This window comes from Aquarana catesbeiana, linkage group LG01 (assembly GCF_042186555.1).
Source record: "Aquarana catesbeiana isolate 2022-GZ linkage group LG01, ASM4218655v1, whole genome shotgun sequence".
Taxonomy (NCBI): Eukaryota; Metazoa; Chordata; class Amphibia; order Anura; family Ranidae; genus Aquarana; species Aquarana catesbeiana.
The window spans coordinates 810,792,394-810,804,577 of NC_133324.1; the positions used below are offsets into that span (position 1 = coordinate 810,792,394).

General features: G+C 47.0%; 1 protein-coding gene across 8 annotated transcripts in view; it reads right to left on the reverse strand.

Annotated features, from left to right (window-relative positions):
- MICU3 (mitochondrial calcium uptake family member 3) overlaps positions 1 to 12,184 on the reverse strand; it is a 232,443-nt gene that overhangs the window by 20,009 nt on the left and 200,250 nt on the right. For all 8 annotated transcript variants that reach the window (XM_073608203.1, XM_073608174.1, XM_073608196.1 and 5 more), the window contains 2 exons: positions 11,027 to 11,127; positions 2,533 to 2,704 (listed from right to left, as the gene is read on the reverse strand). In XM_073608203.1, coding sequence (XP_073464304.1) covers positions 2,533 to 2,704; positions 11,027 to 11,127 — 273 coding nt within the window. The remainder of the gene's footprint in view (positions 1 to 2,532; positions 2,705 to 11,026; positions 11,128 to 12,184) is intronic.

A 12,184-nucleotide genomic window follows, 5' to 3' on the forward strand; every position in this document is an offset into this window, starting at 1 on the left:
ATCCCAAACATCCCACGCCTCAGGGACTACTTGTAGCATCAGCCCTATTTGTTTGCACTGAGGCATTTTTTTGCCAATAGGTATTTCTATTGCACAGGTACCAGCCATACAATGCATTTGTTACACAAGAAATGAACCAGTTAGATACACAAGGTTCTAAGAAACCCATCAGTTATTCAGAACACTTTGAAATTCTCTTCTTGGCAGCAGAGCAGTCTCATCAATAAAACCTACAAGTCTCCAAACAAAAAGGAGACCAAATCTGTCACTTGGAAGAACAAAGTGAAATTCTATCTTTTCACCTCTGAAAATAAAAAAAGATGCCTCCTTTGTTCTTGTACATCTAATTTAGATGCATACAATAGTTTAAAAGGTCAGTTGTGCAAAACTGACATTTCAGTTTTTTGTAGATACTAGAGTTAAACCAACGGACAATGTATTTATGATTTGGGGAAATCTGTTGAAATCTCTGTCCTTTAGATCCTCTGGAAATTGTTGTCCCCACTCTACCTGCTGAAGCTGCTATCAATGTTATATTGTGAGAAATGCATAGAGGAGGTGCTCAAACATTCAAGGGTATACAGTAGCACCCAAAACACCCAATGTGGACAGGAACAAAGCCAGGGATAATGTTGGGGAGATCTCACTGTATGTTTGATCCATAACATACATTAAGCCAGGAGCTGACCTCCTCAGGCACCATCTACAAATACTTTATCACTTTTCTGTTATACAGTATCGCACAAAAGTGAATACACCCCTCACATGTTTGTAAATATTTATTATATCTTTTCATGTGACAACACTGAAGAAATGACACTTTACTACAATGTAAATCAGTGAGTGTACAGCTTGTATAACAGTGTACATTTGCTGTCACCTCAAAATAACTCACACAGCCATTAATGGCTAAACTGCTGGCAACAAAAGTGAGTACACCCCTAAGTGAAAATGTCCAAATTGGGCCCAAAGTGTCAATATTTTGTGTGGCCACCTTTGTTTTCCAGCACTGCCTTAACCCTCTTGGGCATTGAGTTCACCAGAGCTTCACAGATTCCCACTGGAGTCCTCTTCCATTCCTCCAAGACGACATCACGGAGCTGGTGGAAGTTAGAAACCTTGTACTCCTCCACCTTCCGTTTGAGGATACCCCACAGATGCTTAATAGGATTTAGGTCTAAAGACATGCTTGACCAGTCCATCACCTTTACCCTCACCTTCTTTAGCAAGGCAGTGGTCGACTTGGAGGTGTGTTTGGGGTTGTTATGTTGGAATACTGCCCTGTGGCCCAGTCTCCGAAGGGAGGGGATCGTGCTCTGGTTTAGTATGTCACAGTACATGTTGGCATTCATAGTTCCCTCAATGAATTGTAGCTCCCCAGTGTCGGCAGCACTCATGCAGCCTCAGACCATGACACTCCCACCACCATGCTTGACTGTAGGCAAGACATACTTGTCTTTGTACTCCTCACTTATCCCAAGCTGTATACTCACTACTTTACATTGTAGCAAAGTGTCATTTCTTCAGTGTTGTCACAGGAAAAGATATAATAAAATATTTACAAAATGTGAGGGTTGTACGCACTTTCGTGAGATACTGTATATAGTAAATATTATCTGAGTGTTTAGATTTTTTTCACCCCCTTCCTTCCCAGGCCAATTTTCAGCTTTCCATGCTGTCGCGCTTTGAATTACAATTGCGCGGTCATGCTACGTTGTACCCAAATTAATTAATCTTTATAATTTTGTTCACACAAATATCTTACTTTTGGTGGTATTTTGGTGATATTTATTCACCACTGGCTTTTTTATTTTTTAGCGAAAAAAGAGCAAATTATTAAAAAAAACAAAAAAACAATAATTTTATACTTTCTGTTTTAAAATAAATCCAATAAAATCAAATTTCCTCATAAATTTAGGCCAGAATGTATTCTGCTACATGTCTTTGGTAAGAAAAAAAATCCTGATAAGTGTATGATAATAGGTTTGTGTGATCATGGACAGATGTGCGCAGATGATCACTGGGACAGATGATTTTACTGGGACATATGTGGGACAGGTGTTTTTACTGTATGGGGACACTGTTTTGGGGACACTAGACCAGTGATCAGTGTGTAAAAATCTGTAAAAAAAACAGCTCATACTCACTGATCACAGCCATCATCACAGAGCCCTCCTGCCGATCTGAGATGCGCCGTGTCTGGGTGACACAATCGCATCGGGATTGTGCAGCCGCGCGATCTCACTCCTTCTGAGTGACGTTCAGGAACGTCCAACTGGAAGGAGGAAGCGCCCACCCGGCCATTTATGTGAAGTGGCCGGGTGGGAAGTGGTTAAACACATACAATTATGGTAACCATATACAAATTACCCATGACCTAGGTGAGCTTATGATCTGCAGCTAATTTAAAGTCTATTTTTTTTAACATGTGAAGCCTGACAGTAATATGCCATATGTGCTATGTAAATTTATTGGAAGGTATGAAAGTAGTAAATAATCCATATGTTTTGCAGACATGCTGAAAGGAATTACCTTTTCTTCCGGTAATCGTACACGTACATTCTCCAAGTAACTGGATGTGTTTTCCACGTTTGTGTAGCGTAAGAGAATGTGGGCAAAGTCTTCTTCACTGATGGTGTTCATGCCTTTAGAATAGGACAGGAACTCGATCTCAAGTACTTCAGTCTGAAGATTATCCATGAATCTAAGAAATTAAATAAAATAATCATTTTTTTTATAGCAAGAATATGCATTCATTGGATAGATACTATAAGTTACAGCAAACATCATCTGCTACAGAAACGGCACATATTTTAAACAAAAATTTAACACTTGGGTACTGCATTAGGCCTTGTGCACATGGGTTGCTGTGTACCTGTGTAGAACTCAACCGCAAACATTCAACATGGATCTGTAATTTAATTATTTGAGTTTCTAATGGATTTACTTATGGGATGAAAAAAGAAAAAAAAGCATTACAGCGTATTATTACAACAGAAAACAAGCTTGGTCAACATATGACTAGCATGTAACTAAATAAAATAACATTAGGGGCATATTTATAAAGCAGCGACTGCCATTCACAATAGAATCTAAAGTGTATGCTTTAAACCTAAAAATCTATTTTTCATTATGTTCAGTGGCGCCACTAGGGTTGGTGTCACCTGGTGCGGCAAAACAGGTTGTCACCCCCCCCCCCGTCTATCCTGCCCAGCAGGCAGTGCATGGTCACTGGGCGTACCCCCAAATGGCCCCTGTAAATGATAGTATAGGGTGGTATAGTGCAGGCTGGGGCAGCATAGGGCAGGCTGCGGTGGTATAGAGCAGGTTGCAGTGGCATAGGGCAGGTTGCGGTGGCATAGGGCAGGTTGGGGAGGCAAAGGGTAGGCTGGGGTGGTAAAGGGTAGGCTGGGGTGGTATAGGGCAGGCTGGGGTGGCATAGTGCAGGTTAGGGTGGCATAGGGCAGGCTGGGTTGGTATAGGGCAGGCTGGGATGGCATATGGCAGACTGGGATGGCAAAGGGCAGGTTGCGGTGGCATAGGGCAGGTTGGGGAGGCATAGGGCAGGCTGGGGTGGCATAGGGCAGGCTGCGGTGGCATAGGGAAGGTTTGAGTGGTATAGGGCAGGCTGGGGTGGCATAGGGCAGGTTGGGGTGGCATAGGGCAGGCTGGGGGGGTATAGGGCAGGCTAGGGAGGCATAGGGCAGGTTGGGGTGGCATAGGGCAGGTTAGGGTGGTACAGGGCAGGTTGGGGCAGCATAGGGCAGGCTGTGGTGGTATAGAGCAGGTTGCAGTGGCATAGGGCAGGTTGCGGTGGCATAGGGCAGGTTGGGGAGGCAAAGGGTAGGCTGGGGTGGTAAAGGGTAGGCTGGGGTGGTATAGGGCAGGCTGGGGTGGCATAGTGCAGGTTAGGGTGGCATAGGGCAGGCTGGGTTGGTATAGGGCAGGCTGGGATGGCATATGGCAGACTGGGATGGCAAAGGGCAGGTTGCAGTGGCATAGGGCAGGTTGGGGAGGCATAGGGCAGGCTGCGGTGGCATAGGGAAGGTTTGAGTGGTATAGGGCAGGCTGGGGTGGCATAGGGCAGGTTGGGGTGGTATAGGGCAGGCTGGGGGGGTATAGGGCAGGCTGGGGAGGCATAGGGCAGGTTGGGGTGGCATAGGGCAGGTTAGGGTGGTACAGGGCAGGTTGGGGTGGCATAGGGCAGGTTAGTACTCTATGTAGAGACAGACAGTGTGCAGTAACTTACAGCATAATGCCCGGAGTTGAAGACACAGGGGGGGGCTGCTGCGTTCTCACCTTTTTCTCCATTAGCTCCGGGATCAGCCAGAGTGAAGGAGTCTGTGGGAGGAGTGGAGGCAGTCACGCCCCCAGCCCTGCTCACCAACTACGGCTGCCTCCGGAGACATTGGAGATCCCGAGGGACAGCTTAAGACAGGGGAGTGTTATAGGCAGCCTCCCCCGCACTGCTGGATGCCCTGCACGCTCCGCTGTAGCTCTGCAAGCAGAAGCAATATAGTACAGCGTCAGCATGTAGCAGTGGGCGGCGGCCCAGGTATAACGCCTCTGGCAGGTGTCACCCGGGGCGGCCTGCCCCCCCACACCCCCATAGCAACGCCACTGATTATGTTTGATATCACATCTCACTGTATAGTTTTCTTGATCAAATTATTTTTCTGAATCTGTTGTAACTTTTCTTACCCGGAGACCATGCTAGTAACAGAATTTCCTGTTTCTGGCCAACAACACTAAGTCACTGCCTTGCAATTAGAAGCAGCATTGTCAGTCTTCTTTGTACATTGCCTCAGCTTGCCACTGGGAACAGCTGATTGGCAGCCCAATGGCCAACTGAAGGATTGAGAATGGCAGGCTAAAAATGCTCTTTTGGAAGTTCTTTTACTTCAGATTCCCCAGGCAAGAAACTTTTCAAGTATTTTTATAAAGAAAACTGTATACAGTGAATCATGTTGCTAAACATACTGAAAAATAGGATTTTTGTACTTCCTGTAAAATCCATTTCTCTGAGTTCATTGACGGACACAGCGATTCATATTCAGAACCATAGGGTTATATCGCCCCCTACAGGAGTAGGACACGAGGCAGAAAAAAGACTTGGCTATGCCTATGGGCAGTCTTAGGTGGTATACATCCCCCTTTCTGCTATAGGCCTTCAGTTTAGGAACAAGCAGTGTGAAAAATATTAAAAACTCCATAGAGGGATGGGTGCGGAGTCCATCAATAAACTCAGAGAAATGGATTTTACGGTAAGTACAAAAATCCTATTTTTTCTTTCGTTTATTGATGGACACAGCACTCCATATTAAGAACCATAGGGACTTCCCCAAGCAGTGCCAAACATGAGGGGTGGGACAACAAGAAATCCCAAGGCTAAACTCAAGAGCCAACCAGGTAACAGGAGCTCAACAAAAAACAACTGTAGCCCAATCTGAACAATACACCCCCAAAGAGGGAACAAACTCTCTATACAGGAGATACAGGAGCCTGTAAAACCTTGCAGCCAAAAGAAGCATCGGCAGATGCCAGCACAACCACTTTGTAGAAATTAGTGAAGGTGTGCACCGACGCCGCCTTGCAAACCTGCGCCACCGACGCCTGATGACGGAAGGCCCAGGAAGCACTAATCACCCAAGTACCGTGTGCCGTAACAGGGAAAGGAGAAGCCTGACCCTTGATAGAATAGGTCTGAGTCACCGTCTGTCTGATCCATCTGGAAATGTTCGCAGAAGAAGTGGACAGCCCTTTTCTTGGCCCGTACGTGATCTCAAACAGTGAGTCTGACCTCCGAAAAGACTCCATGGCTGCCAGATACACCCGAATCACATCCAAGGCATGCAACCAAAATTCCTTGGGATGAGTGGGCCTGGGACACAGGGAAGGCAACACAATGTCTTCATTCAAATGGAAGTCAGAGACCACCTTAGGTAGGAATGACGGGCGTGGACAAAGAACCACCTTATCCTTGTGGACCACCATATAGGGGGTACGACAAGATAACGCTGCGTATTCCGACACCCTGCAAGCAGAGGTGATAGCCACCAAAAAGGCCACCTTCTGGGACAGCGTAAGCAGGGGAATCTCCTGAATATTTTCAAAGGGAGGATTCTGGAGAACTGAAAGCACCAAGTGCAGATCCCACAGTGGTAGTGGAGACCGCACCAGTGGAGTCAGATGTCGAGCCCCTTGAATAAAGGTATGCACCAGGGAGTGCCTGGCCAAGGGATGCTGAAAGAAGACCGACACCTGGCCCTTGATGGTACTCAAGGCCAATTTCTGCTCGACACCTCGTTGAGGGAAGGTCAAAATCCGAGCCACCAAAAAAGAATAGGGGTGAACCCCAACCAACTTACACCACGAAATGTATGCTTTCCACATATGATGGTAGATCTTCCTAGAGGTAAACTTCCTAGCCTTCAGCAGTGCCGGAACCACCGACCCAGGCAAACCTCTATCCATCAGCACCTGGTTTGTAACAGCCTGGCCATCAAAGCCAGAGACTGTAAAAGAGGATGGAAGATCGGCCTTGGGACAGTAGATCCTCCCTGAGAGGCAGTCTCCAGGGGATGTCGGCGACCAGGCGCACCAGGTCGGCGTACCAAGACCAGCGAGGCCAGTCTGGGGCCACTAGAATGAGCAGAATCCCCTCTGCCTCAATCCTGCACAAAAGCCTTGGCAGAAGCTTGAGAGGAGGAAAAAGCGTAGATCAGATGATACTGGCCCCACGGGGCCACCAGAGCATCTGTGGCATCTGGCAGAGGATCCCGTGACCATGCCACAAACCTCTGTACCTTTCTGTTGAGCCGGGGTGACAACAAATCCACCTCGGAGGTACCCCACTGGAGACATAACTGATGAAACACGTCTGGGTAGAAGGGGACAATTTCCAATGGTCCAACGCCTGCCGACTGAGATAGCCCACCTGTCAGTTTTCCACTCCTGGAATGTGTACAGCGGAGAGGGCTGGAATGAAGGGTTTTGCCCACCAGAGAATGCCGGCTACTTCCAGCGCTGCCAACACACTCTTTGTTCTGCCCAGGTGATTGACATAGGCCACAGTTGTGGCACTGTCCTACTGGATCCATACCGGGAGCCCCCTGAAGTCGATCCATCCAGTGATTGAGGCATAACCTAATCGCCAAGACATTGATTGGTAGTCTGGACTTTTCCAGTGTCCAACAACCCTGAGCAAAGCTCAGTCCCAGGACTCCTCCCTACTCAGACAGACTGGCATCCATGGTGACCACTGTCCAATACAAGGGGAGAAAGGATTTTCCCTGACGAAGAGCCAGAGAGTGAAGCAAAGGTATATACCGTCAGGCCCAGTACCTGCATGCAAGTGCAGAGGGAGGACCATCTGCTGGACAGCAGCAGATAAATTGCAGCATGCAACTTCTGGAGTTTGTCCAGAGGAAGGAACACTCTAAATTGAGCTGAATCCAGAGTCAGACCCAGATAAACCAATTTTCTGGATGCAATCAGAGCAGTTTTCTGGTAATTCAAAAGTCCAACAAACTCTGTCAGGGTCCGTATAGTGATCTCCATGCCATCCATCAAGGCAGCAGAGGACGCTCGCAATAGGAAGTCGTCCAGGTAACCCAGTACCACAATCCCCACTGACGTAGCAACGCCAGAACCGGGGCAAACACTTTTGTGAAGACTCGAGGAGTGGAGGCGAGACCAAAGGGTAATGCCACAAGCTGATAGTGCTCCTCTCCCACAGCATTACGAAGGAAGTACTGGTGTCAGCACGTATTGGTATGTGCAGTATGAAAGGATAAAGTGCCCCCGAGGGAGAATGCACAGGGGACTTTTAAGGCAACTATAAATAAAGATTAGAGAGTATCAAGATATATATCGGAATAACAAAATTTATTGAAATAGTATTAAAAACTAGTAGGTGCATACATCACCATTGTAAAACATAAAAATAGAGATAAAACAATATAATTGATGTAATTGGAATTGTTGGTCTCCTTTTGATTCGCCCGACGCGTTTCAGGATATCAATATTAATCCCTTCATCAGGGTAATTTTTCAGGAGAAATCAAGACAAATGACAATCTATAATAAAGCATAATAGGAGTTTGAGTATAGAAGGTTCTTTTCCCTTCCCAGACTGTGAGACTTCCCTTCCCCCTCTGTGAGACTTAATAATGTCATCCAGGGTAGCCCCAAATGGGTGATCGCCTTGAAAAGGTAAATCAGTCAGAGATTTTTTAGTCTGGTCCGCATACCAACACTTAAGCCACAATACATGCCTAAGCACCACTGCCAAAACAGATAGCTTAGAAATCAGGGAAGCTGCGTCCAAAGAGGCACCACAGACAATCTGCAGCCCCTGGACCAATTGGTCCACCAATTCAGCAACAGCAGGGGGAATCTGCTCACCCCCTAGGTCACGGCAAAACAGATAGCTTAGAAATCAGGGGAGCTGCGTCCAAAGAGGCACCACAGACAATCTGCAGCCCCTGGACCAATTGGTCCACCAATACAGCAACAGCAGGTTTTGCCCATTCGGTTAGTGTTTGCGACACCAGGGCAACAGCCAGGACTGGCCTAAGTGCTGAGCCAGCAATAGTGAACCTATTGCGGGCAACAGACTTCGCCTTCCCGTCAGCCTGATCTTTAAAAGCTGGAGATTCCTCTATCGGAATCATAGTTGCCTTGTTCAACCTGGAGAAAGGGGGGTCCACCACTGGAGGGACAGTACACTTCTTGAGAAGTGACTCCTCAAAGCGGTACCTCACAGCAAAGCATTTAGGAACCACAAAGGGGCGTTTTGGACATTCCCATTCTTTATAGACAAATTTGGAAACACCTTTGCAGAGCGAGAGGGCTTGTGGGTGCCAAAGGGGACAGGCATCTCCGCTGCTGACTTAGCTGCATCCTCCATTTTTCAAGTTTACCGCACAGATGTAATTAGTGCATCAACTAGTGCCTTCTCGTGCGCAGCTACAGGTGTGGAGGAATCATCCTCACTATCAGATAAATCAGGGAGCGTGGCTGCAAACCCCGCAGGGTTAGGCATTGTCCGAGGTGGCCGAGTCAGACTCAGGATTTGACAAGACAGATGAGGCAGAGGAAGGCGGGGGACGTTTTTTGCTAGCCCGCTGCCCAAAGGCCACCTCCACCCAGGGAAACAAAGGACTCCAAGACTACCGTCAGTGCATCAATGGGTGCTTGGGACCCCCCGAGGGACCTGCAGCCTATGAGAACGGGTCAGGTGGGGAAACTCCTGAGACTCCATAAGTAAAAAGGGGGACCCAGCACAAAAAATGTCTAGCAGCACTATGGGACACCCCTACCGCGCCGGTGGCACCACCGGGTCACCAGCAAGCAGAGCACTCAACAACCTGCAGCAGAGAGAGGGAGGGATCCCACCATACTCACCACCCTCTAGAGTAGCACCATTCTGCACCAGAGATTGCTCAGCTCCACGTCCGGCGTCCAAGGGAAGAAAAACAGGAGTAAGCACCAGGGGAAAAGGAGGAGCTCCCATAGCCAAAATCGCCGCCCAGAAGGCTCCACTGTCATGGCCGCTGCTCTACTAGCACGCTGGACCAACCAAACATGGCTGCCGGACTACACAAACATGGCCACCGGCCATTAGAAATATATAGGCCCCAAAGAAATGGTGCAGACTATGGAAAAATGGCCACAGCACGTGGCATCCATGAGGCTCCCAGGGGCCCAGGAGGGATCTTTGGAACCCTGACATCAGCCACAGTGGAGAGGGGGGACCGGGCACAGGACCACCATCAGCAGCCTGCCCCCCAGCTGTGAAGCCCATCCTCCAAGGGCGTGCCCCCCACCGGTACAGTGCAGCACACCATCCCTTCCCCTGCCACTTACCAACCCACCACACTACCCCCCAGAGGGGGTGGGGGGGACCCACAGGGACCACTACACCAAAAGGGGGGTCTGAGGGGAAGAAGGGAAACCCGCAGGTCCAACCGTCCCAGGGAGGGGCCCCTGTCCACATCAAACCCATCCAGGGGGACAGCTACTCACCATACCAGGAACCAGGCGGACACCACTCCAGACAGAACCTCCTCACCATCGAAATGGGGGCTATCGGCCAGGAGGAACACTGCAACTTGGGCAGCGACCCAGTCATATGCAACCTCGAGAGGCGTTTAACTCGCATGTCCTGGCCGACCTAGCGCGGAGCTCTGATCTGCGAGCACTTGCTGGCCGGACTGGGGGGACCACTGGCTCTAGATATCCAGCCTGTCGCCCAGTCCGGCAGTTGATTGTAGATCTCACAGGAAAAAAAACAGGAGAAAAAATGCCATGTAAAAGGAAAAAAATGCCAGGACCAGAGATCCCGGCAGGGAACTAGTTTCTATCTCCTGACTAGGTATAAACAAACTGGAGGCCTATAGCAGAGAGGGAGATGTATACCACCTAAGACTGCCCATAGGCGTAGCCAAGTCTTTTTTCTGCCTAGTGTCCTACCCCTGTAGGGGGCGATATAACGCTATGGTTCTGAATATGGAGCGCTGTGTCCATCAATGAATGAAAGAGAAAATAGATTTTGGGGTTATGTACACTTGCACGTGCAGTATGTAAGGTGTATGTTGTTCTAATAAATTGTGTTCTGTACACCGTTCTCACAAATGTTACCTTCCTTATTAATAAAAAAAAATGACTGCTACATTTCTCTGGTTAAAGTTAGACCTTAACATAATATGGCTTCCCCAGAGGAGATGTATTTATCACATGGTTATATCCAATATGATTTTAAAGGAAAAAAAACAAGGTTGTTGTTGGATCTGGTATACTGGTAAGATTCCCTCTCCCTCATACTCTGTCTCTACAACCAAGATTATTTGCATGCTAAAAGGGAGGACACTGGGGTGGGAATAAGCCACTGCTTTTAATATTATACAATACAGGAATGATAGATAATATGGCCCCTCTTTTTGGATGCCTGGAGAGAGTAGCCACTGGCCTCGAATGGTTTTGCTACCAGGGAGATAGCTTAAAATATACATATATAACTTACCTGTAAAAATCTTCAAAGTTGAGCTCAATTTTCCCTTTCTTCCCAAAAAAGTGCACAAGCAGTGTGGTATGTATCATTGAACTGGAGAGTTCATCCATGCCCTTTAGGGAGAATATCAGAAGTTACTCCATGTCATAAGACATCAACAGTGGACATTTGTAGGAACATGTATATAAAGGACGATCATTTAATGCAAATATGTTACATTATTTTATTTGTTAAGTCATTTATAGAGCTGGAAATCTACTCTTATGAGCAGTGTGATAAAATAAGCAGTACCTTCTTTTCAAGCTGCCCAAGATCTTCAATTGTGTTTTAATAAAGTGTAATAAAAGAATAATGCTGATGGGAAATTAATATTACACAAAAAAAGTAATTTGACCAGATTTCATCATTCTGGGTTATCAGGGCTAAGAGTCTCTAACCTATAGAGTCTTTACAGCTCTCTGTTACCTCAGTGATGGCATTTACCCTCACCACTGTATGAACAGGCCTATATGTATGAGTAATCTGAAAGTATAGCAGGTCATGATCAGCGCATGCAACTTTCTTACTGGCCTTTTAATTGATGGCCCTAAAATTCACCTTTATCAGCAATGTTGCAATTAAAAGGGGACCTCCAGTAATTTTTTCAACTTTCCATCTATTAAATCTTCTGCCCTTGTTGTTTTAACTTTGGATAGTAAAACATTTTTTTTCTGCCATGAAATACCTTATACAGCCCACTTCCTATTTCTTGTCTGGTCATTAGCCTAGGCTCATGACATCATGCACATCTCTCTCTCTCACTCTCATGAGAGTTATCCAGGAAGGAAGTGGGATGAGTCGTAAGAGGGCCAATGCGAGCTGCAGGGCTGCAAAGCTGGAGGTGTGCCTCTGTGTGTCTGTGTAAATCCAGGAAGTGAACAGGCAGCAGCTTCAGCTGCCCACAGTTAAAATGGATGCAGCCAGACTCAGTGGAGGGAGATTTCTGCAGCATATTTGGCAAGTACAGAATCACAGTATATATAAAATAATATGCAAAGTGGTTGGAGGGAAGCATCAGAATGGCAAAGATGTTTTTATTACTTTTATTATTATGTGAGCAGCCTGCAGTTCCTCTTTAAGTGCAGAACCTTTGGAGCTTGGAAAAACTACTAAATGAGGCATATAATCACT